Genomic DNA, 27,239 nt, shown 5'->3' with positions numbered 1-27,239 from the left:
TTTTTTTGAGACGGAGTCTCGCTCTGTCGCCCGGGCTGGAGTGCAGTGGCCGGATCTCAGCTCACTGCAAGCTCCGCCTCCCGGGTTCACGCCATTCTCCGGCCTCAGCCTCCCGAGTAGCTGGGACTACAGACGCCCGCCACCTCGCCCGGCTAGTTTTTTGTATTTCTTAATAGAGACGGGGTTTCACCATGTTAGCCAGGATGGTCTCGATCTCCTGACCTCGTGATCCGCCCGTCTCGGCCTCCCAAAGTGCTGGGATTACAGGCTTGAGCCACCGCGCCCGGCCTCCATCTGTTTACTTCTGTCTGTGCTCAAATCCATTGCCCTGGCCTAAATGGCCAGACCTCTTTCTTGGATTATTGACAACCATCTTACACCTGGTGGCCCTGCTGCCTGCCTTCCCATCGTGACATCTGTTCTCATAGCAGCCGAAGTGATCCTCAGGAAATGTAAGTCAGATTGTCATTCCTCAGCTCAAAAGCCTGTTTGGCTTATTTTTATTAAAGTTACAACCTCTTTAATTGACTTTTAGAGAACCTGTGTTCTGCCATTCATCCCCTCTCTGCCACCTCTCTAACTGCATCTCCTGTCCTCTCCCTGTTGCTCTGTCTTTACCAGCCACATTATTCTCCCTGCTGTTTCTCTGTCCTCCCAAGGACACTGTGTTGCCTTTTGCTGGTACCCAATGATCACAGACTTAGCAGACTGAGCAACAAACATTTATTATTTTTGTGTTCTTTAGGGATGAAGTCTGATACATCTCACTGGGCAGTTATCAAGTTGTCTGTAGGGCTTCATGTTTTCTGGATGCTCTTGGGGAGAAGCCTTTGCTTTGGTTTATCAGTGTCTAGGCACTGTCCACACTCCTTGGCTCTTGCTTTCCTTCTTCCATCTTCAAAGGCAGCAACTTGCATCCCCATAGTCGCGCTCCCTCTGCCACTCTTCTTATGCCTTCTTTCACCTTTTGCATCCCTTGTAATTATATTGATCACTCCTGGATAATCCAGGATGATCTTCCTGTTCTCTGGTTAACTGACTAGCAACCTTAATTGCATCTACAACCTCTATTCCCCTGCTGTATACGTGATCATAGGTCCTGGGGACTGGATGTGGACATCCTTTAGGAACCATTATTCTGTCTCTACAGAAGCTTCTGACTCAGTCCTTACTTGCTTATCTCAGTCATTGGAATACTCTGTCACCTTAAAGCCGTCTGGCATCTGCTTCAGTTATTCAGGTTTCTTTTCAGTTTTAAAGTCATGAGAGAAGCCATCCCAAACCACTCTCTATAATTCCGTTCTATTTTGATTCTTCTTGTGCTGTCTTGTACCAAGTCTCATAAACTTCTGTTTATCTGTCACTTCTACATGCTGGACTGTAATGTCTAAGAAATTTTAACTCTTCTGGCTGTATTTTCAGTGTCTAGAATAGTCCTGGTACATGGCAGGTTTCCAAATATTTGTTAACCTGATGTATAAGCTATTGAATGGGGTGACTTCACTGTCTCCTGGAATCATGGAGAGAGCTAAGAAGTGAAACACAAACCACGGTGAAAGAGAGATATTGCAGAACGTGTTTTTTGTCTTCCAGTGGCCATGTATTTAATTAGAACATTCTTAGATTCCCTTATTTGACTACATTGTGTGTTTACAGTGGGCCCACATCGCATGGAAACTTCTAAGCATTATTTTTATTACCACACTGATCAATATGCCTTCCCTGTGACTTATCCTGGAGCTTTTCATAGGAAGCATACTCATTTCTGGAAAGAAATCATTTTTGAATGAGCATCCTGATGTCTGCTAGTGAGACAGCTTTTCTACAAGGGGAAAAAATCTCCATTTTGTGATGTGACAGATAATAACCAGCTTCCCAGCTAGCTTTCCTTTGAGACATTTACCCATCTGCAGCCCATTTGCCTTTCCAAAGTCTGCATGCACGTCACTGTCCCCAGGTTTCTCCTTCTCCTGGATGGGGAAGGATGAGGAAGAGAGCAACACAATTCACGCAGCTGAACATTGCCTACATTTCTGGTCGTCTTTGTTCAAAAATATGTATATTTCTGCATCTTCATTGTATACAAATTTAATTGTTAAAAACATAAAAGAATATAGATTTTTACAACATAACTTTTCCTTTATTTTTTAGAGACCTAGTGCTCTATTTTCAACTTTATAACTTGGAAGGAATCAGGAAACCGCCCTCTCAAAACATCATAACCCTGAAAGAGACTCTCTCCTCCCCAAAAACCTCTTAAGTAACAGTGTGTTAAATATATCCATATTCCAGTGTGTACCACTGGGTACACATTTACCTATTACTGTTTTCCGAGATTCAGCCTTGGAAGTTATCTTTCCATTTGACTGACTTAATTTAGGACTTGGTAATATCCTGACCAACGTTTTCAACATTTTTATGAGTGTGAGTCATAGTAAGAAACACATCTTTCATCATAACCAGGACAAACATTTTTCATGCATGTAGATGTTTATGGGTTACTTTAGTAGGCATTTCATGAAATGATACCTTTCTTGCTTGTCATGAAGATGTGATCATTTCTTTTCTAGTTCTTTTTTCCTAAATGCTCATTAGAAGGTTTTAAATTTATTTCACAGCTCCCTTCTTGTCTATATTATGCCATTTGGAAATAGGTATAAAGGCATATTTATCTATGTCATATATTTTCTGCCCTCTTTTTTCTTCTTTTTTCTTTTTTTTGAGACAAGGTCTCACTCTGTCACCCATGCTGGAGGGCATTGGCATGATCTTAGCTCACTGCAACCTCCGCCTCATGGGTTCACATGATTCTTATACCTCAGCCTCCCACGTAGCTGGGATTATAGATGTGCGCCACCACACCTGGCTAATTTTTGTATTTTTAGTAGAGACAGGGTTTCACCATGTTAACCAGGCTGGTCACCAACTCGTGGGCTCAAGTGATCTGCCTGCCTTGGCCTCTCAAAGTGCTGAGATTACAGACGTGAGCCACTGCGCCTAGCCTCTGCTCTTTTTTTTTTTTTTTTTTTTAAATGAGAGTCTAATACTCCCCCATGGAACCAACCAGGGCATGACCCCTCAGGCATTCTTTTTATCCCAAGTGTTCTCATCACCTTTCATTGTCTCATCAGGAGCATCACCCTTTGTATGCCCCTGTCAAGTCCAACCTTTCAGATTCCCATCAAAACTGCAGTTGTCTGTTTCTTCCTATTTCAGATAACCAAATTATTGTTCACATCTACAGAAAAATAAAATTAAAGATACATGTTATGCAAAATTCTTGTATAGGAATATTATGAATATGTAGATATAAACACTCGTAGGCCTTTGATATTATTGTGAAGAGTTTAACTGACTACACAGTTTAGAGCAAGAGTTTACAGAAGATCATTCTCATTTCACACCAACTGCAAGTGTGGGGATTTTCCAAAACTACCTTCACATTCAGTAATTACTTAGAAAGGCAAGCAGAACTCACTGAATGCTTTTATACTAAAAGTTATGGATATTTACAGGGTAGAGGTGCACATTACATTTCACCAAGAGAAAAATAAGGAACAGTTCTGGGAAGTACCAAATGAGGATCTTGTATTCTTGCGATAAAGTAGGATGCGTTACATTCCTAGAATTAAGGTGTGACGTAGAGAGTACAGCGAATCAGGAAAGCTCACCTGAGCCCTGGCTTTACAAGTAATTTTTGAGGCTCCATTACATAGCCATTATTTGTAGATTGATTCCCATGTGGCTAGTCAGTCTCCTGGGCCACTGATTGCATGTAACCTAAAGCCCCACCTTAAATCACATTGCTCTTTGTGACATGGGGGGCACCAACCCCCAAAGGCGTGGCCAGCCACAACCCTAAATCATATTGCTTCACTTTCCAGTGACCTAGTTTTGCCCCCAAGCAAACAAAGACACTCTCCTCGGGCATAAACTCCTAGAAATTACCTCTTAGATCCTGAGGAGAACATCCAGACCTCATTTTGAGTGAGGTTAATATCTTTACTTTGTAAGGATACACAATATAAACACAAATGTACCAAGTATTGATTATATTACTTTTCTTTAAAGTTGGTTTTGATTCATATTTTATTATATACATAATTTATTAGTTTCATAATTTACCATGCAAGATTTTAGACTGATTAGGAAATTCACTAGGAAGAGTAGCAGGTATAATGTTTGTATCATATTAATTTTATTATTGTCTTTTATTTTATTTAAAATTTTTTTTTCCCAGTAGCTTTTGGGGTATAGTGGTTTTTGGTAACATGGATGAATTGTCTAATGGTGAAGTCTGAGATTTTAGTGTACCCATCACCTGAGTAGTGTAACTGTACCTAACTTGTAGCTTTTAATCACTTACCCTACCTTCCAGCCTCCCCATTTTGAGTCTCCATAGTCCATTATATCACTCTGTATGCCTCTGTATACCCATAGCTTAGCTCCCACTTATAAGTGAAAACATGGTATTTGGTTTTCCATTCCTGAGTTACTTTACTTAGAATAATGGCCTCCAGCTCCATCCAAGTTGCTGCAAAAGACATTATTTCATTTTTCTATGGCTGAATAGTATTCCATGGTGTATATATACCACATTTTCTTTATCCACTCGTTGGTTGATAGGCACTTAGGTTGGTTCCATATCTTTGAAAATGTGAACTGTGCTGTAATAAATATAGGCGTGCAGGTGTCCTTTTGATGTAATGACTTCTTTTTCCTTTGGGAAGACAGTAGTGGGATTGCTGGATCAAATGGTAGATCACTTTTAGTTCTTTAGAGAATCTCCATACTGCTTTTTATAGAGGTTGTACTAATTTACATTCACACCAGCAGTATATAAGTGTTTCTTTTCACCACACCCATGTCAACGTCTATTGTTTTTTGTAAGTCTTTTATTTCTACCAAGCATTTTACATATGATACTTGGTTTAGTTCGAAATTGGCCTCATCCAAACTGCAGATTATGGTGCACTTGAAAAATAAAAACTGAATGTTGCCTGTACTCTTGAGAGTTTCATGCCATGGCCTAAGTGAAATCTTGATAACACTGAACAAAGGCTTCACTTGTCCTCGTCTTTTAATTCTGTATTCTGATAGGAGACAAGATGCAAACTGAGATGGAGACTATTTCAGAAGCAGGAACAGATCAAGAGTGGTCCTGCCAGCAAATCTGGGAAAAAATTGCAAGTGATTTAACCAGGTCTCAAGACTTGGTGATAAATAGCTCTCAGTTCTCCAGAGAAGGTGATTTCCCCAGCCAGTCTGAGGCAGGACTATCTGTAATTCACACAAGACAGAAATCTTCCCAGGGCAATGGATATAAACAGTCCTTCAGTGATGTCTCCATCTTTGATTTCCATCAACAATTACACTCAGGAGAGATGTCTCATACATGTGATGAGTGTGGAAAAAGCTTCTGTTACATCTCAGCCCTTCGTATTCATCAGAGAGTCCACCTGGGAGAGAAACGCTACAAGTGTGACGTGTGTGGTAAGGAATTCAGTCAGAGCTCACGTCTGCAAACTCATCAGAGAGTCCACACTGGAGAGAAACCATTCAAATGTGTGGAATGTGGGAAAGGCTTCAGTCGTAGATCAGCGCTTAATGTTCATCATAAATTACACACAGGAGAGAAACCTTATAATTGTGAGGAATGCGGGAAGGCCTTCATTCACGATTCCCAGCTTCAAGAACATCAGAGAATCCATACTGGGGAGAAGCCATTCAAATGTGATATATGTGGTAAGAGCTTCTGTGGTAGATCAAGACTTAATAGGCATTCCATGGTTCACACGGGAGAGAAACCATTCCAATGTGATACGTGTGGTAGGAGCTTTCGTCAGAGATCAGCACTTAATAGTCATCTTATGATCCACACAGGAGAGAAACCATACAAATGTGAGGAGTGCGGAAAAGGCTTTATTTGCAGGCGAGATCTTTATACACATCATATGGTTCACACGGGAGAGAAGCCATATAATTGTAAAGATTGCGGGAAGAATTTCAGATGGGCCTCGTGTCTTTTGAAACATCAGCGAGTCCACAGTGGAGAAAAACCCTTCAAATGTGAAGAATGTGGTAAAGGATTTTACACAAATTCACAATGTTATTCCCACCAGAGATCCCATAGTGGAGAAAAACCATACAAATGTGTGGAGTGTGGGAAGGGCTACAAAAGGAGGTTGGATCTTGACTTTCACCAGCGCGTCCATACAGGAGAGAAACTGTATAATTGTAAGGAATGTGGGAAGAGCTTTAGTCGGGCCCCATGTCTTTTGAAACATGAGAGACTCCACAGTGGAGAAAAACCATTCCAATGTGAAGAGTGTGGTAAGAGGTTTACTCAAAATTCACATCTTCATTCCCATCAAAGAGTCCACACTGGAGAAAAGCCATACAAATGTGAGAAGTGTGGAAAGGGCTACAACAGTAAGTTTAATCTTGATATGCACCAGAAGGTCCACACAGGAGAGAGACCATATAATTGTAAAGAATGTGGGAAGAGTTTTGGCTGGGCCTCGTGTCTTTTGAAACATCAGAGACTGCACAGTGGAGAAAAACCATTCAAATGTGAAGAGTGTGGGAAAAGATTTACTCAGAATTCACAGCTTCATTCTCATCAAAGAGTGCACACTGGAGAAAAGCCATACAAATGTGAAGAGTGTGGGAAGGGCTTCAGATGGTCCTCAACTCGTCTGACCCATCAGAGACGCCACAGCAGGGAAACACCTCTCAAATGTGAGGAGCATGGGAAGAACATTGTACGGAATTCATTCTCTAAAGTCCTAGAAAAAGTTCACAGTGTAGAAAAGCCATACAAATGTGAGGACTGTGGGAAGGGCTACAACAGGCGCTTGAATCTTGAGGTGCATCAGAGGGTCCACGTGGGAGAGAAAACATGGAAGTGTCAGGAGTGTGATATGTGCTTTAGTCGGGCCTCAAGTCTTCAGCTTCATCAGAATGTTCATGTTGGAGAAAAACCTTAGTGATGTGATGGTGCGATAAAGTCTTCACTCAGTCTTCATGAATGCAATCTCATCTGAAAGTTCACAAAGGAGAGAAACATTAAAATATGAGGCACATAGTAAGCACTTCCCTTTGAGTACTTTATCTCTGAATCCATGCTGATGATAAATTTCACCCATTCTTGGAAGAGGTAAAACCTTTGTTTAAGATAACATCAGTGCTTCAACCATAACTCAGCATGCCCCAGTAGTCTCAGGACCACCATAGTGGAGAATCCTTGTAAATGGTGCAATAAAGCTTCATTCAGAAGTTTGATAATTACAGCTATCATTCAGGAGACAGGCCTTAGAAAGAGTAAGAGTTCATGAATTTGCTGAACTCTAACGGTGGACATGCCAAAATTGATGTCCGCTAGAATGTAAGCTACATGTGTCTTTCTTTACTGCTAAATCGTCACAGCCTTAACATTGATTAGCACTTGGTATGTGTTCAGTACTTGTTTGTCAAATTAATGAAAGGATAAAACATATGTATGGATTTGGATGCAATTTTATGTATCCAAAAAGGGAAGCCTGCAAAAAATAATTCTGGGAAACATGAGTTGAAATGCAGAGTAAACTCAGTACTGCAATCCATAGCAATATTTTGAATGTTATTATTTTTTCCTTTTAATTTTTTTCTTGATCAGATTTATAATATTCATTGAATATTATTTTATTGCACTTGGCTCCTGACTTCCCCCCATCCTGTGTTCTTAAGTTGGATTATTATTTGTGCCTCTATCAAATGTTCATTGCTTTATACGGCATAAATTTAACCGTCTTTTGTAGTTTTTCTCACAGTATAGACTGAAAAGGTTTGGTTAATTTTGCAATGACAGGCCACTGCATATTTTACAATTAAGTGTTCTCAACAGTATTAAGGCAAGATTTACAGTAACACTTTTAAAGTGCCAGATGTACATTGACAGAAATTTTCGTAGTCAATCCTAGATTGATCATGATTTGTGATTTCTATGCAGGCCTTGGTATGATTGCCTTTTAATTGCTGTACAATTTCTTTTTTTTTTCTGGTATAAAATATTCTAAATTTGAAGGACAACTTTTGTCAACTTTCTTATCCAATATTCTTCCACCAACCCTATGAAACAGGAAGAGAAACTTAATGGAGTTTGGTAATTTCATCAAATATATTCATTATTGGGGGCAGGAATAACACTTAAATCCTCCTCTTTATTGCTGGCAGTAAAAATATGTCTTTTGGAGAGCAGAACATGTCAGAATGTATAAGGTGCAACTGTTTGATATGAAAACCATAGGTTAGGAAATTATGCCTATGACACTAAAACTCCAAAAAGTAGAAGACCACATTGATGTCACTCCATTTTAAAATGGAAAGAACAAGTGTTCAAGAACAGGAATTTGTGTGAATTGCATTTATTCCTATAATAACATGAAATCAATGAGATGATGACATAGACACAATAACAAAAGGAGAAAATGTGGCTTTTTTTAGCCTTCATAACCTAATCAAATAAATATCTTTGTGTGTTTTATGTTCTTTTAAGTGTTTACATACTGTGTAAATGAATATTTTTACTGATCTTTGCTGGCAATGAGGATTTGCAGGCATTTTTCCATTTTGTACTTCCATGCATTTTTAATTTTTTTATGCCATGATCTTTTTAAACAACCAGCTCTTGTGTGAATTAATAGTGTGAACTCACTCATTACCTTGGTGGGGACACCAGTGTTCATGAAGGATCTGCCTCCATGACCAAGCACCTTCCAATAGTCCCCACCTCCAACACTGGAGGTCATATGTCAACATGAGATTTGGAGGGGATACATATTCAAACTATTGTCAGATGCTAACTCATCAGGTATACACCACAGTAATATCTTAAGTGTGTTAAGTTAAAGTGATATCTTTTCTAAGGTATAGGACAAGTGGGGCATATCACCCCCGCTACAAGCAAAGAAAAGTGTCACAATGCTTAGTGTACCACTTTTGATATTGGATGCAACTTATTGTTTTGATCGTGCTCTCTGACTTTTATGAGTGACCTAAAAACTTTTTGACTTGTCCCAGACAAGTTTGTATAATATGTCCCAGCTGCCACGTAAGCTTCTCTGCCACTAAAACCCTATGATCCTGGAGGTCCAAAAGTGTTTGAAATGTCAGTGGCAGATAGTGATGTTTGAAGCCTATGGCTGGCGCTAATTGGAGAATCAAAATTCAGATGCTTAGGATTTTGAAGCAAATCTCTGCCATCCTCTGCATATATTTACTCTCCTCTTGAGAAGAAGCTTTTCATTTTGCTAGGGTTTTTTGTTGTTATTGTTGTTGTTGTTTTTTGACGGAGTCTTGCTCTGTGGCCCAAGCTAGAATGCAGTGGCACAATCTTGGCTCACTGCAACCTCCGCCTCCCAGGTTCAAGCGATGCTCCTGCCTCAGCCTCTTGAGTAGCTAGGATTATAGGCGCCCGCCACCGCGCCCGGCTGATTTTTGTATTTTTAGTAGAGATAGGGTTTCACCATCTTGGGCAGGCTGGCCTCAAACTCCTGACCTCAGGATCCACCCGCCTTGGCCTCCCAAAGTGCTGGGATTACAGGTGTAAACCACCACGCCCGGCCACTAGGGGTCTTAAAAGGGACAGAACACTTGACCACAGACCACAAAATTAACATGTGACTTATGCTTTCCATCATGAACTGGGTGTCGACCCCTGCATCTCTTTAAGTTACATGTGCAGATTAGTATTCCATTTGGAAGTGGTGTATATGAGATTGTTTGTGCAGGCTCTGAAGCCATAGGTAAGTGCACCTAATATTCATCTCCCTACTCTTGCTATATTATCTTCAGAATGAGTGAATATAAAGATAAGTCATCTGAAATTATTGTCTCAGCAGCAGAAAGAAGTGGAATACACAGTTGGGCGCAGTGGCTCACGCCTGTAATCCCAGCACTTTGGGAAGCCGAGGCGGGCCAATCACCTGTGGTCGGGAGTTAGAGACCAGCCTGACCAACATGGAGAAACCCCGTCTCTACTAAAAATACAAAATTAGCCGGGCGTGGTGGTGCATGCTTGTAATCCTAGGCAGGAGGCTGAGGCAGGAGAATTGCTGGAAAGCGGGAGGCGAAACGACGTCTCAAAAAATAACAAAACCAAACAAAAAACTGAAAGCTGGTAATGAAACAAATACGTGTACATGAACATTTGTAGTAACACTGTTCACTACAGCCAAAAGGTGAAAAGAAGCCAAATGTGCATCAACGTATGAATGCAGAAACAAATTGTAGTATAAACATAAAATATTATTCATCTATGAAAAGGAATGAAGTACTGATATGTGATATGATGTGAATAACATTAAAAATATTATGCTAAGCAAAGGGAGTTAGAAACAAAAGCTTCCATTCATTTTTATGATTTGTCCAAAACAGGTAATAGAAAGGAGAGAAAGATTAATGTTTCCCCAGGAGTGGGATTATGGACAACAGTAGTGATTTGCTTAGTGGGCATGGGGTTTTCTTTGGGTGATAAAAATGTTTTGGAATTCAAGAGGTGGTGGTTTCACAATGAAGCAGCTACGTTGTCTGAAGTATAAACCCGGGGTTCGTCGTTAAGTGCCCGGAAAATTTAGGACAGGGACACACAAGAGGAGTTTAGGCGCGGAGGTTTAATAGGGAGAAGAGAAAGAGAAATGGGTTACTCTATAGAGGAAGGGGTCTCGGAGAGGAAGAGGGTCGGCTGGCAGCGAATGTGCTGAGTTTTACAGTCCAGTTTGAGGAGGCACTGTCAGATTTACATAGGCGTCACAGATTGGTTCGATCAGTTATGACGTTTACGTAGTGCCTGGGGAAGGCTGGTCGCCCCACCCTAATCTTTTTATGCAAATAGACTTCCCAGTTGATTGGCCCATCTTGTCTACTCCTTACTGTGCACCTGGCTGGCAAAGAGAAGGGAAGATGGAGCCGCCATCTTGAACATGATTGGCACAACTGGCGGTATCTATGTCTGCGGCAGCTCCATTTTACAGGCTGCTCTTCCTTAGGAAGGGAAATAATTTGGGGCTGTTTTTCATTAAACAGAAAAGCCTTACCGAGGGCTCCCATACCCTATCTGCCTAAGTGATTGCTTCTTAACTCCTACATCAACACTCTATTTGTACTAGATGCCATTGCATTGCATTCAATTGCCATTGAATTACGTGCCTTAAAATAATTTTGTTTTGTGAATTACACCTCAAAAATGTTTTTTAAATAATAAAACGACTATGTTAAAAACGTTCTGCATAGCGAAAAACAGAAGTCAAAGGAAAAGCTTTTTGGTTGAGCAATATTTGATACAATGTTAGTATGAATCTGTAAATAATACTTAACGGAGGGAAAAAGACTAAACACTCAATAGAAATGTGGGCAAAACATTTGACCAGTTCACAAACACTATAATAATGGCAACGGAAAATATGCAAGGATGCTCCACTTTATTTACAAAAGAACAAATACAAATTAAAACTACATTTAGATACCACTTCTTACCATTAGATTAGCAAAACTTAACTCCTCGAAGATTGCGTCTTCTCGCTTGTTCCCTTTCCAATAACACTCCTCTTATCGTTGGAGGCGTTTAGACTTCAGGAATTCCTGTCTATTCAATATTTTCTGTCCTGAACCAGGGAGAGAGAAGGACGATTCTCAGGATAACAGTTCACATTCCCCACCAGGCAGGCGCTCGTGAGGCTTTGGGATTCGTTCCCAGTGGGCACCCCGGAGTGGCAACGCTTCCCCCTGAAGAATGACATTTTGAGCGTTTTTCCTTCGGGATTCGGAGGAGTGTAATCCAAATGCTCTATGGAGTCGCACACACTAGCTCCAGGAGGAGGACACAGGCAATTCTGGTAACGGCGGTCCAGGTGCTCAGTGGAGTAGCGGTCAGTTTGGCTCCGGCAGGCGAGTCGGGATTTCTGGGAAATGTAGTCCAGACACTCAGGGGAGTCGCAGTCAATTTGGCTCTGGCAGGCGGATCCCAGGGAATTCTGGGAAGTGTAGTCCAGACGCTCCGGGTCGCCGCGGTCAGTTTGGCTCAGGAATTCTGGGAAGTGGAGTCCAGACGCTCTGGCGTAGAGGGCACTTCCGCTCCGGGACTGTAAGGTTGCTGCAGTTTTGTCCCTGGTGGTTTGGGTCAGTTCCGCGGGACCCTTCTGAATTTCCTGGACCTACGCATTGGATCCTCAACCAACTGGTGATCGAATTAGGGGAAAAGAAACCTCGTCGGACAGCAGAGGTTTGGCGGGGCGAGGGCCGCTGTTTTCGTTCTAGTCAGTGGAGCCTTCTTGGGCTTGGGGCTGTCCTCGCGTCCCCGGGGTGTTTGGGACTTTGTCGGGTTGCGTCTCGCCTGGTTTTAGGGTTTCCGGGGCTCTGAGCTCGCCCACTCCGCCTCCCTGCACCCCACGCGCGTGGCCACGTCCTCGCGATAAAACGTTAGGATGTTAATCTCCTTGGGTCTACCGTTACTGTTCTTTAAGATGGGGACTTTAGGAACATCCTAATAGAATCGTTTTGGGAACTGGAGGTAACACAAATGAGAGCCTTAAAGCAACCCCTGTCACTTGGTGACTGGTGGTCTCTTGTTAATTTCCCACAAAGCCGGTCCCCGGGTGGGGTGAGAGCTCCAGCTGCAGGCGCACCGGCCCTTCTCCCTGATCCCTGCAGGACGCTGGATGATTCCGGACGCCTTCTGACCTCTTTTTTTAGGAAAGCGAGGGTTGCGTCCACTTCCATGAAGGAAGAGGCGCATTTAACTTTTATGGCGCACGGCGACCACGGTCAGGGTGTTTCACAGCCTTCTCCTTACCCAGCCCGACCTTTCCAAAAGAGCTGCAGGGAAGGACTTTTTGGCTTCTGACGGCAAAGCTCTACGTGAGTGATCCTTGGCTTTTTTCTTTGACAGAGATGCTCACCCCAACCGAGTGTGTATAGAATGTGTCTTAGGGCATGGGTGTTGCTTTCAGTTGTCAGGTTTTTCTAGTCTTTAATCTCGAAAAATAGCATAGCTTTCATCTTTTTTTCTTGATATTTTATCCTTGTTATTTTTGAAGAGTATAGATGAAGTTATTTTGGTCAAAGATGTTCATTTTGAGTTTTCTGATGTATTTCATGTTTAACTTCAATATATGCGTCTTTTTTTTGCGAGAATACCACAGAAGTGGTAAATCTCTCTCTCTCTTTTTTTCCTTGAAACGGAGTTTCGCTCTTGTCGCCCAGGCTGGAGTGCATGGCACGATCTCAGCTAACTGCAACCTCCACCTCCTGGGTTCAAGCTATTCTCCTGCCTCAGCCTTCGAAATAGCTGGGATTACAGGTGCCTGCCACCACACCCGGCTAATTTTAGTATTTTTAGTAGAGACGGGATTTCACCATGTTGGCCAGATTGGTCTCAGACTCCTGACCTCAGGTAATTCAACCGCTTCTGCCTCCCAAAGTGCTGGAATTACAGGCATGAGCCACCGTGCCCAGCCTGAAGTGGTAAATTTCTTATTGCAACATAACAGGGGCATATGTCAGTTTGTCACTTCATTGGCGATCTCAACTTTTTTCACTTGGCCAAAGTCATGTTTGTCAGATTTCTGCATTGTAAAGTTATTATTTTGATTTTTTTTTTTTAACCCCAGGAACACAGATTCAAGTTGCTCTCAATACACACTCCCTAGTTTTTTAGTTAAATAAAAATTTTTAAGGAGAAATACATTTATTAGTGCACATTCTACTGTAAAGGTGAGCTTCCCCTCCTCCTTCATTTGCTTATTCATTCGTTCAACTATAAATATTCTATCAGTGTGGATGCAGAATCCAGTCTTATTAAGTTAAATGACATGTGGATTAACAATTACCAATACTTTGTCCAATTTTATTGAGGTGTATTCTATATATCATAGAATCTACCTATTTCATGTGTACACTTTAATGATTTTTTTTTTTTTTTTGAGACAGTCTCGCTCTGTCGCCCAGGCTAGAGTGCAGTGGCGCGATCTTGGCTCACTGCAAGCTCCGCCTCCCGGGTTCACGCCATTCTCCTGCCTCAGCCTCCGAAGTAGCTGGGACTACAGGCACCCGCCACCACACCTGGCTAATTTTTTGTATTTTTAGTAGAGACGGGGTTTCACCGTGTTAGCCAGGATGGTCTTGATCTCCTGACCTGGTGATCTGCCCGCCTTGGCCTCCCAAAGTGCTGGGATTACAGGTGTGAGCCACCACGCTTGGCACTTTAATGATTTTTAGGAACTTTGTGGAGTGGAATAAACATCACCATAATTCAGTTTAAATCATTTTCATCCCCCATTAAGACTCCTTATGCCCACTTATAGTTAATCCTCTTTCTCACCTCAAATATGCAGAGATCACCTACCTACTTTCTCATTATATACACTTGCCTACTCTGGAACTTCATAGAAATAGATCATGCAATATGTGGGCCTTCCTATGTGACTGGCTTCTTTTACTTAGCATAATGTTTCCAAAGTTCATGTGTGGTGTAGCATGAACAGTACTTCATTCCTTTTAATTTCCAAATAAGATTCCATTGTAAGAATAGGCCACAATTTGTCTATCCCTGTACTCATAGGAGGGCATTTGTTGGTGTGCAGTTTTGGGTTACTATGAATGATGCTGTTGTGAACATTCATGTGTTCATTTACAATACACATTCGTGTTGGCGGACAGCATCCCTGGCCACACTTTCATGTCTCTTTTTCTGCTTTCCCTGGTACTTTCCAGGCAGGATTCTGCTTTCCCTCGGACTGCATCACTCAGGACTCTGAATATTCCCTGAAATAGGAGGAAAAATGAACACGTTGAAGGTGAATACAGCTTTCCTCTCTTGCTGTTAAAATTTCTTTTTTATTTTTGAGATGGAGTCTTGTTCTGTCACCAAAGATGGAGTGCAGTGGCCTGATTTTGGCTCATGCAATCTCTGCCTCCCGAGTTCAAGTAATTCTCCTGCTTCAGCCTCCCGAGTAGCTGGGAGTACAGGCACACACCACCACACCTGGCTAATTTTTGTATTTTTCGTAGAGACGGTGTTTCACCATCTTGGCCAGGCTGGTCTCAAACTCCTGACCTCAGGTGATGCACACATCTCAGCCTCCCAAAGTGCTGGGATTGCAGGTGTGAGCCACCGTGCCTGACCGTATTTCATCTGACTACTCGTATTCTCAGATGTTCTTCTCAGTCTTGGGAAGACTTAGGGAGTACAACAGAGATATAGCATGGGAGAAACAGAATCTAGCTCCTCCTGTGTGAACACCTCCAATAATCCTTGTGTGAAGCTGCAGTTAAGCAGTTATAGCCTGTTGTGTTGTGCCAACCTGAGAGCCAGCATCCACACGTGGCACTGCTCCTTCCAGGCACCATTTCGGGGTGACCTTCTTTCTTCCTGACTTGACACCTACTCAGATGGACCCAGTGCTCCAGGCACTCAAGGACAGTGATAACCATAGTCGTGATAGAAAATCTTTACTTTCAGTATGGTAAAGGATACCGCACACAATGTTATCAGAAAATATAACAGCCTAGAGTGAAAATATTCACTACTTGTATATCTAAAAAAGATAAAATCCAACATAAGAATCTTACGTACAGAATAGAAAAAGAAAATCCAAAGGAATATGAATAAAGGGCATTAACAGGTAAGTTTAAAAGAAGAAATTGAGATGGCCAATAAATATCTGAAAAGGCGATGGTATTATTTATAATCAAATAAGTGAAACTGTTAAATTCTTCCTAATATGATTATAAAAATCATGGGAAAATTGATAACTTGCTCTTGATTATGGTAAGACAAATCAGTGTACATGTATCCTCTTGAAAGATCAGAGTTTGGTAAAAAATTGAGACCTGATATTATATGATCACAATTTTAAATATGCCTATTTATTGACATTTTAATTTTCATTTAAAATTATTTTAAATAAACAGGAGCAAAATCTACCCAAAATTTTTTTTACAGTATTGGTATTAATAAGCATATATAAAATTAAAGGTTTTTTTGTTTTTTTTTGTTTTTGTTTTTTTTTAAACGGGGTCTCGCTCTGTCGCCCAGGCTGGAGTGCAGTGGCCGGATCTCAGCTCACTGCAAGCTCCGCCTCCCGAGTTTACGCCATTCTCCGGCCTCAGCCTCCCGAGTAGCTGGGACTACAGGCGCCCGCCACCTCGCCCGGCTAGTTTTTTGTGTTTTTTAGTAGAGACGGAGTTTCACTGTGTTAGCCAGGATGGTCTCAATCTCCTGACCTCGTGATCCACCCGTCTCGGCCTCCCAAAGTGCTGGGATTACAGGCTTGAGCCACCGCGCCCGGCCTAAAGATTATTTAGAGTAGATAAAAATAGATTATCAATTCTTTGGAATAGTGTGCAGACATGAAATGAGATAAAATGGATGGCAACAATGACAGTAATAATAAAAAATCATTTTAAAAAGCTAGTGTTTATTAGGTATTTAGTCTGTACAGATCAACTTTCCCAATGCTCCATGTATTTCCTTGTTTAATCACTGAAAAAACTACAGTATGAAAATTGTTAGAGAGGGAATAAATAGGTGAACTGGTCCAAGGTCATGTGACCAGGAAGGCACAGAGCCTTGGGATGTGCTCCTAGGCACACTGTCTGCAGATCATAGATCAATGCTGCAATTAATGTATGTAGTTTATGCCTTGAGAGTACAGAGGATGTACTGCATAGCTGTCCCACACAGGATACCACAAGCTTGTTCGTTTGGTGGTAGATATTAAAGAAAAATTATAACATTCAGGGTTCAAGTATGAGAACAATGGGAATTATCAGACAAGACTGGGACTGAATTGCTAAATGTTACTGGGAGAGTTGGCAAGATTCATTGAAACCTATATATGTGCAGCCCAGGATGTTGCATTTAGAGTCCTACAGGGTTACTTACAAGGAGACTCAGTAAGTGCACAAAGTAAACCTACAGGAGGTCTTTTCCATCATTGAACTTCTGGTGGAGCTCAAGAAAATCCATCATTGTCAGGATACAGATAGAATGAGTAGAAAATCTATGAGTTGGCTGGGTGCAGTGGCTCATGTCTGTAATCCCAGCACTTTGGGAGGCCAAGGCAGGTGGATCACCTGAGGTCAGGAGTTTGAGACCAGCCTGGCCAATGTGGTGAAACCCCATCTCTACTAAAAATACAAAAATTAGCCAGGTATGGTGGTGGGCACCTGTAATTCCAGCTACTTAGGAGGCTGAAGTGGGAGGATCACTTGAACCCAAGAGGCGGAGGTTGCAGTGAGCCAAGATCACGCCACTGCACTCCATCCTGGGCAACAGAGCAAGACTGTCTCAAAAATAAATAAATAAATAAAATAAATAAATAAAAAATAAAAAAGGAAATCTATGTGTTGACCTATGTCTGTCAAGATCCAAAACAGCTTGTCTTCCCTCCCCTATGTTTGCTCTGTGCCACGCCTCTCTCAGTAGTCATTGGTCATGAGACTGAGGTTGCATATGTTTGATGCTGTAGGAGGCAGTGACTTTCAAGGATGTGGCTGTGGTCTTCAGTGAGGAGGAGCTGAGGCTGCTGGACCTTGCCCAGAGGAAACTGTACCGAGAAGTGATGCTGGAGAACTTCAGGAACCTGCTCTCAGTAGGTGAGGACAGGCGCTCTTTGTAAGGGAACGTCAGGACCAAGAGTGGCTTTGTATCTTGGAGTGTTCAAGTTTGAGTATGCATTGGGAACCTAAGTTTCTAGTAAATTTTACTTATTTGATTTTTTTCTAGGATGTATTAGCATTAAGCACATGACTTTTCATGTTCACAGGGCATCAACCACTCCACAGAGATACTTTCCACTTCCTAAAGGAAGAAAAGTTTTGGATGATGGAGACAGTAACCCAAAGAGAAGGGAATTTAGGTAAGAAGCAAGCAACTGTGTGTCCTTGTGCATGACTCTCCCGTCTGTTTTACTTCTGTCTGTTTCCCAGCTCTGTTGCCCTAGTCTAAATAGCCAAACTTCTTTCCTGAATTATTATAGCCAACTTTCGGCTGGTTGCCCTGCTCCCACTTTTCCCACCCTGACATCTGTTTTCCACATGGCAGCCAATGTGTTCCTTAGGAAATGTAAGTCAGATTTCCATTCCTTGGTTCAAAAGCCTTTCTGGCTGCTTATATTTACTTAAGTTACAAGTGTTTTAAGTGCCTTTTAGAGACCATGTGATATGCTGTTCATCCCCCACCACCTCTCTGACTACATCTCCTGTCCTCTCCCTTTTGCCTTGTCTTTCCAGCCACACTGTCCGTCATACTGTTTCTCCAACCTGCCAAAGACACTGTATTGCCTGTTGTAGTAACCAGTGACCACACATTTACTCGACTAAGCAACAAAAATTTATTATCTTTCTGTTCTTTAGCCCTGAAGTCTGACACATCTCACTGGATAATTATCAAGGTGTCTGTAGGTGTTTGTTTCTTCCTGGATGCTCTTGGGGAGAAGCCTTTATTTTGGTTTACCAGTCTCTAGGCACTCCTTGGCTCTTGTTTCCCTTCCTCCATCTTCAAAGGCAGCTACTTTGCATTTCTGATCCTTCTTCCATAGTCATGCTCACTCTGCCACTCTTCTTATGCCTCCGTCTCCTGCCTTTCAGGTTCCTTATGATTGTGTTGGTTACCCCTGGATGATCCACAATGACCTCACTTTCTAGTTAGCTGATTAGTGACCTTAATTGCATCTGCAATCCCAGTCCCCCTTGCTGTGTAATATAACATGTTTGTAGGTCTTCGGTACTGGATGTGGACATCTTTTATGAATCATTGTTCTGTCTACTACTGAAGCTTCTGCCTCGAGAGCCCTTACTTGCTCTTCTCTCTGATCAGAATACTCTTTCACCTCAAAACTTTCTGGCTTCTCCTTTAAGTATATTCAAGTCTCTGTTCAGTTTTAGAGAGGCCACTTCCAGCTACTGTATTTAAAATACTGTTCTAGGCCAGGCACTGTAGCTCACGCCCATAATCCCACTACTTTCAGAGATCAAGGCAAGTGGATCACTGAGGTCAGGAATTCGAGACCAGCCTGGCCAACATGGTGAAATCCCATCTCTACTAAAAATACAGAATTAGCCAGGTGTGGTAGCGTGTGCCTGTAGTCTCAGCTACTCGGGAGGCTGAGGCAGGAGAATCACTTGAACCCAGGAGGTGGAGGTTGCAGCGAGCCAAGATGGCTCCACCACACTCTAGCCTTGGTGACAAAGTGAGACTCTGTCTCAAAAAAACAAACAAAACACAGTTCTATTTTTTTCTTCTTGTGCTGTCTTGCACTGTGTTTTATGTATTTCTGTTTACCTGTCACCTTTACCCCCAGGAATGTGATATCTAAGAGGAGGAATTTTAGCTGTTTTGCTCATGGCTATCTATTCACAGGCTAGAAGGTATTGTTCTGGTACATGGCAGGTATCTAATTATTTATTATCCTGATAAATAAATTAATGGATGAGGGGAACTTCAGTGTCTCCAGGAATCATGGAGATAGATAGTTAATAAGTAATACACAAACTAGAGTGAATGAGAGCTATTGCAGAACATGTTTCTGTCTTTTGATGGCTGCCTATCTAATTAGAACTTTCTTAGGATTACTTGTTGGGATACTATTTTTAGGTACATGCAGTTTACCCACATCCCATGGAAACTTCTAAGGGTTTTTTAATGACCACACTGAGTAATATGCCTTCTCTCTGACTTGTCTTGGAGCTTTTTTTTAATTTTTATTTTTAAAAATTTTTTCTGTAAGTTATTGGAGTATAGGTGGTATTTGGTTACGTAAGTTCTTTAGTGATTTGTGAGAATTTGGTGCACTCATCACCCGAGCAGTATATACTACACCATATTTGTAGTCTTTTCTCTCTTGCCCTCCTCCCATTCTTTTTTTTTTTTTTTTTTTTGAGACGGAGTCTCGCTCTGTCGCCCAGGCTGGAGTGCAGTGGCCGGATCTCAGCTCACTGCAAGCTCCGCCTCCCGGGTTCACGCCATTCTCCGGCCTCAGCCTCCCGAGTAGCTGGGACTACAGGCGCCTGCCACCATGCCCTGCTAATTTTTAAAATATTTTTAGTAGAGATGGGGTTTCACCATGTTAGCCAGGATGGTCTTGATCTCCTGACCTTGTGATCCACCTGCCTCAGCCTCCCAAAGTGCTGGGATTACAGGCCATTGTCTCATTCTTATGCCTTTGCATCCTCATAGGTTAGCTCCCACATATCAGTGAGAACATATGATGTTTGGTTTTCCATTCCTGAGTTACTTCACTTAGAATCATAGTTTCCAGTCTCATCCAGGTTGCTGCAAATGCTATTAATTCATTCCTTTTTATGAATGAGTAGCGTTCCATCATATATAATACCACAGTTTCTTTATTCACTCGTTGATTGATGGGCATTTGTGTTGGTTCCATGATTTTGCAATTTTGAATTGTGCTGCTATAAACATGCGTGTGCAAGTATCTTTTTCGCGTAATGACTTCTTTTCCTCTGGATAGATACCCAGTAGTGGTATTGCTGGATCAAATGGTAGTTCTACTTTTAGTTCTTTAAGGAATTTCCACATTGTTTTCCATAGTGGCTGTACTAGTTTACATTCCCACCAGCTGTGTAGAAGTGTTCCCTATCACCACATCCACGCCAACATCTACTGTTTTTTGATTTTTGATTATGGCCATTCTTGCAGGAGTAAGGTGGTATCACACTGTGGTTTTGATTTGCATTTCCCTGATCATTAGTGATTTTGAGTTTTTTAAAAATATGTTTGTTGGCCATATATCTATATTCTTTTGAGAATTGTCTATTCATGTTCTTAGCCCACTTTTTGATGGGGTTGTTTGGTTTTTTCTTACTGATTTGTTTGAGTTTGTTGTAGACTCTGGATATTAGTTCTTTGTCAGATGTACAGATTGTAAAGATATTCTCCCACTTTGTGGGTTGTCTGTTTATTCTGGTGACTGTTCCTTTTGCTGTGCAAAAGCTCTTTAGTTTAATTAGGTCCCAATTATTTATCTTTGTTTTTATTGCATTTGCTTTTGGGTTCTTGATCATGAAATCCTTGCCTAAGCCAATGTCTAGAAGGATTTTTCCAATGTTATCTTCTACAGTTTTTATAGTTTCAGGTATTAGATTTGAGTCCTTAATCTAACTGATTTTTGTATAAGGTGAGAGATGAAGATCCAGTTTCATTCTCCTACATGTGGCTAGCCAATTATCCCAGCACCATTTGTTGAAAAGGGTGTCCTTTCCCCACTTTATGTTTTTGTTTGCTTTGTCGAAGATCAGTTGGCTGTAAGGATTTGGGTTTATTTCTAGGTTCTCTATTCTGTTCCTTTGGTCTAAGTGCCTATTTTTATGCCAGTATCACACTATTTTGGTGACTATGGTCATATAGTATAGTTTGAAATCAGTTAATGTGATGCCTCCAGATATGTTCTTTTTGCTTTAGTCTTGCTTTGGCTCTGTGAGCTCTTTTTTTGATTCCATATGAATTTTAGAATTGTTTTTTCTAATTCTATGAAGAATGATGGTGATATTTTGATAGGGATTGCATTTAATTTGTAGATTGCTTTTAGCAGTATGGTCATTTTCACAATATTGATTCTACCCATCCATGAGCATGAGATGTGTTTCCATTTGTTTGTGTCATCAGTGATTTCTTTCAGCAGTGTTCTGTTGTTTTCCTTGTAGAGGTCTTTTGACTCCTTGGTTATGTATATTCCTGAGTATTTTATTTTATTTTTGCAGCTATTATAATAGGGGTTGAGTTCTTGATTTGATTCTCTGCTTGGTTGCTGGCAGTGTATAGAAGAGCTACTGATTTGTGTACATTAATCTTATATTCGGAAACTTTGCTGAATTCTCTTTTCTTTTTTTTTTGAGATGGAGTCTCGCTCTGTTGCCTACGCTGGAGTGTGGTGGCGAGATCTCAGCTCACTACAAGCTCCACCTCCCGGTTTCACGCCATTCTCCTGCCTCAGCCTCCTGAGTAGCTGGGACTACAGGCGCCCGCCACTCTGCCTGGCTAATTTTTTTGTATTTTTTTAGTAGAGACAGGGTTTCACCGTGTTAGCCAGGATGGTCTCGATCTCCTGACCTCGTGATCTGCCCGCCTTGACCTCCGAAAGTGCTGGGATGACAGGCGTGTGCGCCCGGCCGGCCTTTTGCCATTATATAATGCCCGTCTTTGTCTCTTTTAACTGCTGTTGCTTTAAAGTTTGTTTTGTCTGATACAAGAATAGTTACCCCTGCTCATTTTTTGGTGTCCATTTGCATGAAATGCCTTTTCCACCCTTTTACTTTAAGTTTATATGACTCCTTATGTGTTAGGTAAGTCACCTGAAGGTAGCAGATGGTTGGCTGGTGAGCTCATATCCATTCTGTAGTTCTGTATCTTTTAAGTGGAGCATTTAGGCCATTTACATTCAATGTTAGTATTGAGATATGAGGTGCCGTTGCATCCATCTTGCTATTTGTTGCCTGTGTACTTTGGTTTTTAAATTTTTTTGTTTTTGCTTTCTAATATGTTTTTGTTTTATAGGTCCTGTATGATTTATGCTTTAAAGAGGTTCCATTTTGATGTGTTTCCAGGATTTGTTTCAAGATTTAGAGCGCCTTTTAGCAGTTCTTGTAGTGGTGGCTTGGTAGTGGCAAATTCTCTCAGCATTTGTCTGAAAAAGACTGTATCTTCCCTTCATATATGATGCTTAGTTTTGGTGGATACAAAATTCTTGGCTGATAATTGTTTTGTTGGAGGAGGCTGAAGATAGGGCCCCAATCCCTTCTAGCTTGTAGGGTTTCTATTGAGGAATCTGCTGTTAATCTGATAGGTTTTCCTTTATAGGTTACCTGGTGCTTCTGTCTCACAGCTCTTAAGATTTTTTCCTTCGTCTTAACTTTGGATAACCTTATGACAATGTGCCTAGGCAATGATCTTTTTGCAATGAAATTCCCAAGCATTGTTTGTGCTTCTTGTATTTGGATGTCTAGGCATCTAGCACGGCTGGGGAAGTTTTCCTCTATTATTTCCCCAAATATGTTTTCCAAGCTTTTAGAATTCTCTTCTTCCTCAGGAACACTGATTATTCTTAGGTTTAGTAATTTAACATAATCCCATACTTCTTTGAGGCTTTGTTCATATTTTCTTATTCTTTTTTCTTTGTCTTTGTTGGATTGGGTTAATTTAAAGAACTTGTCTTGAAGCTCTGAATTTCTTTCTTCTACTTATTCAATTCTATAGCTGAGACTTTCCAGACCATTTTGCATTTCTATAAGTGTGTCCAGTGTTTCCTGAATTTTGTATTGGTTTTTTTTAAGCTATCTATTTCCTTGAATATTTCTCCCTTCACTTATTGTATCGCTTTTTGGATTTCCTTGCCCTGGGCTTTGCCTTTCTCTGGTGCCTCCCTGATTAGCTTAATAACTAACCTCCTGAATTCCTTTTCAGGTAAATGAGGGATTTCTTCTTTTTTTGGATCCATTGCTGGTGAGCTAGTGTGATTTTTTGGTGGATGTTAAAGTGCCTTGTTTTGTCATATTACCAGAGTTGGTTTTCTCATTTGGGTAGGCTCTGTCAACGGGAAGGTCTAGGGCTGAAGACTGTTGTTCAGAGTCTTTTGTCCCACAGGGTATTCCCTTGATGTAGTACTCTCCCCCTTTTCCTATGGATGTGGCTTCCTGTGAGCCAAACTGTAGTGATTGTTGTCTCTATTCTGGGTCTAGCTACTCAGCAAGTCTACCCAGCTCTGGCCTAGTACTGGGGGCTGTCTGCACAGAGTCCTGTGATATGAACTGTCTGTGGGTCTCTCAACCATAGATATCAGTGCCTGTTCCGGTGGAGGTGGCTGGGGTGTGCAATGGACTCTGTGAGGTTTCTTAGCTTTGGTGGTTTCATGCTTTATTTTTGTGCTGGTTGGTCTCCTGCCAGGAGATAGCACTTCCCTTCATATATGATGCTTTAATTTTGCAGAGCTCACACCTGCAAATTCATCAGAGAATCCACACTGGAGAGAAACCATTCAAATGTGAGCAGTGTGGGAAAGGCTTTAGTCGTAGATCAGGACTTTATGTTCATCGTAAATTACACACAGGAGTGAAACCTCATATTTGTTTGCCTCCAGGCAAACAGAGACACTCTCCTCAGGCATGACATTTTAGGACCGAGAGATTGCCTGTCAGATGCTGAGGATATCACCCAGGCCTCTTTGTGACTTAGGATAATTTCTTTACTTCATAAAGATATGCAATACAAACTAAAATATACAAAGTTTTGATGATGTTGTGGCTTCTCCTTAAAGTTCACATTTGATTCATACTTCACTGTTTACATAATTTATTAGTTACATAATTTACCATGTAAGGTTTTATTTCTACCAAGTATTTCACATCTGACACTTGGTGTGGTTCTGAATTGGTCTCATGCAAACGAGAGTCCATAGTGTACTTGAAAAACACATTGGCTGGGCACAGTGGCTCAAGCCTGTAATCCTAGCACTTTGGGAGGCCAAGATGGGAGTATCAGTTGTGGCCAGGAGTTCAAGACCAGCCTTGGCAATGTAGCAAGACCTCGTCTCTTCAAAAAAATGTAAAAATTAGCTAGTCATGGTGGTATGTACCTGTAGTCCTAGCTACTCAGGAGGTGGACGTGGGAGGATCACTTGAGCCCAGGAGGTCAAAGCTGCAGTGAGCCGTGATCGTGTCCCTGCACTCCAGCCTGGGTGACAGAGGGAGACACTCTCTTAAAAAAAGGAAAACACAATCTGAACATTCCCTGTATTTAATACAATTTCAGGCTATGTCCTAAGTATGAAATCTTGATAACATTGAATAAAGGCTTTACATGCCCACATCTCTTAATTCTGTGTCATTATAGGAGACAAGATCCAAACTGAGATGGAGACTGTTCCAGAAGTAGGAACACATGAAGGGTTGTTGAGTCATCAAAACTGCGAACAAATTTCAAGTGACTTAACCAGGTTTCAAGACTCCATGGTAAACAGCTTTCAGTTCTCCAAACAAGATGATATGCCCTGCCAGGTTGATGCAGGACTATCTATAATTCACATAAGACAGAAACCTTCTGAGGGTAGGAAGTGTAAAAAATTCTTTAGTGATGTCTCCATCCTTGATCGTCATCAACAATTACAGTCAAGAGATAAGTCTCATACATGTGATGAATGTGGAAAGAGTTTCTGTTATAGCTCAGCTCTTCATATTCATCAGAGAGTTCACATGGGGGAGAAACTCTATAATTGTGATGTGTGTGGTAAGGAATTCAATCAGAGCTCACACCTGCAAATTCATCAGAGAATCCACACTGGAGAGAAACCATTCAAATGTGAGCAGTGTGGGAAAGGCTTTAGTCGTAGATCAGGACTTTATGTTCATCGTAAATTACACACAGGAGTGAAACCTCATGTTTGTGAAAAATGTGGGAAGGCCTTCATTCATGATTCCCAGCTTCAGGAACATCAAAGAATCCATACTGGGGAGAAGCCATTCACATGTGATACATGTTGTAAGAGCTTCCGTAGTAGAGCAAATCTTAATAGGCATTCCACGGTTCACATGCTAGAGAAACCATTCAGATGTGATATATGTGGTAAGAGCTTTGGTCTGAAATCAGCACTTAATAGTCATCGCATGGTCCACACAGGAGAGAAACGGTACAAATGTGAGGAATGTGGAAAACGCTTCATTTATAGGCAAGATCTTTATAAGCATCAGATAGACCACACAGGGGAGAAGCCATATAATTGTAAAGAATGTGGAAAGAGCTTCAGATGGGCCTCAGGTCTTTCAAGACATGTGCGAGTCCACAGTGGAGAGACACCATTCAAATGCGAAGAATGTGGGAAGGGATTTTACACAAATTCACAACGTTATTCTCACCAGAGAGCCCACAGTGGAGAAAAGCCATATAGATGTGAGGAGTGTGGGAAGGGCTACAAAAGGAGGTTGGATCTTGACTTTCATCAGAGGGTCCACAGAGGAGAGAAACCCTATAATTGTAAAGAATGTGGGAAGAGCTTTGGCTGGGCCTCATGTCTTTTGAATCATCAGAGAATCCACAGTGGAGAAAAACCATTTAAATGTGAAGAATGTGGGAAAAGATTTACTCAGAATTCACAACTTTATACCCATCGTAGAGTCCACAGTGGAGAAAAACCATTCAAATGTGAGGAGTGTGGGAAAAGATTTACTCAGAATTCACAACTTTATTCTCATCGCAGAGTCCACACTGGAGTAAAGCCATATAAATGTGAAGAGTGTGGGAAGGGCTTCAACAGTAAGTTTAATCTTGACATGCACCAGAGGGTCCACACTGGAGAGAGACCTTATAATTGTAAAGAATGTGGGAAGAGCTTTAGCCGGGCATCAAGTATTTTGAATCATAAGAGACTCCATGGTGATGAAAAGCCATTCAAATGTGAAGAATGTGGGAAGAGATTTACTGACAAATCACAGCTTCTTTCCCATCAGAGGGTTCACACTGGGGAAAAGCCATACAAATGTGAGAAGTGTGGAAAGGGTTTCAGATGGGCCTCAACTCATCTAACCCATCAGAGACTCCATAGTAGAGAAAAAGTACTTCAATGTGAGGACTGTGGGAAAAGCATTGTACACAGTTCATGTCTTAAAGACCAACAAAGAGACCACAGGGAAGAGAAAACATCTAAATGTGAGGACTGTGGGAAGCGTTACAAGAGGCGCTTGAATCTTGATATGCTTTTGTCATTATTTTTAAATGACACATAATTATTGTACTCGTTTATGGGGCACATGTGATAGTTGGTACAAGTATACGATGTGTAATGATCAAATCAGTATAATTAACGTATCCATCACCTCAAACATTTATCATTTCTTTGTGTTGGGAACCTTTAAAATTAACTCTTCTAGCTATTTGAAAATAATACGTTGTTAATTACAATCACCCTGTAGTGGTGTAAAACACTAGAACTTATTCCTCCTACCTGCCTGTATTTCTATATTCATTAACCAACCTTTGGCTACCGCCCTGCCTCCTCACCTCTAAGAACTACTGTTCTACTTTCTACCTCTATGAAATTAACTTTTTGAGCTTCCACATATGTGTGAGAACATGTAGTATTTATTATTCTGTGCCTGGTATATATCACTTAGTATAATGCCCTGTAAGGCTCATTCACTTTGCTGTGAGTGATAGAATTTTGTTGTTTTTCATGGCTACATAATACTCCGATGTGTAT

At 41.3% G+C, this 27,239-nt stretch overlaps 2 protein-coding genes and 1 long non-coding RNA gene across 6 annotated transcripts in view; 2 read left to right on the top strand and 1 right to left on the bottom strand.

The window, feature by feature from the left end:
- ZNF224 (zinc finger protein 224) overlaps positions 1–8,542 on the top strand; it is a 15,406-nt gene extending 6,864 nt beyond the window's left edge. Inside the window, exons 4-6 of one of the 3 annotated variants that reach the window (XM_025366333.1) lie at positions 5,101–5,779; positions 5,864–6,048; positions 6,379–8,542. In XM_025366333.1, coding sequence (XP_025222118.1) covers positions 5,101–5,779; positions 5,864–6,048; positions 6,379–6,989 — 1,475 coding nt within the window. In that variant the 3' untranslated portion in view covers positions 6,990–8,542. Of the gene's footprint in view, positions 1–5,100 lie in introns of all 3 variants that reach the window. The other 2 variants (XM_025366330.1, XM_025366331.1) reach the window with 2 other exon arrangements.
- On the bottom strand, positions 4,175–11,941 carry LOC112612176. The gene is made up of 2 exons (XR_003116824.1): positions 11,515–11,941; positions 4,175–7,042 (listed from the first exon to the last, which is right to left on the bottom strand). It is a non-coding gene; the product is annotated as an uncharacterized LOC112612176 (long non-coding RNA).
- On the top strand, positions 11,892–27,239 carry ZNF225 (zinc finger protein 225). 2 transcript variants are annotated; one of them, XM_025366335.1, is made up of 6 exons: positions 11,892–11,906; positions 12,102–12,259; positions 14,749–14,831; positions 17,508–17,634; positions 17,805–17,897; positions 24,881–27,239. In XM_025366335.1, exons 3-6 carry the CDS (start codon positions 14,817–14,819, stop codon positions 26,764–26,766), a joined length of 2,121 nt encoding a protein of 706 aa, XP_025222120.1. In that variant the 5' UTR covers positions 11,892–11,906; positions 12,102–12,259; positions 14,749–14,816; the 3' UTR covers positions 26,767–27,239. The 2 variants fall into 2 exon arrangements, with proteins under 2 accessions (XP_025222120.1, XP_025222119.1); XM_025366334.1 differs by lacking the exon at positions 11,892–11,906 and having other exon boundaries at positions 12,051–12,259.

This window comes from Theropithecus gelada, chromosome 19 (genome assembly GCF_003255815.1).
Source record: "Theropithecus gelada isolate Dixy chromosome 19, Tgel_1.0, whole genome shotgun sequence".
Classification (NCBI taxonomy): Eukaryota; Metazoa; Chordata; class Mammalia; order Primates; family Cercopithecidae; genus Theropithecus; species Theropithecus gelada.
Note: the sequence above shows the minus strand (reverse complement) of the source record. Positions and strands in the feature narration are given on the sequence as shown.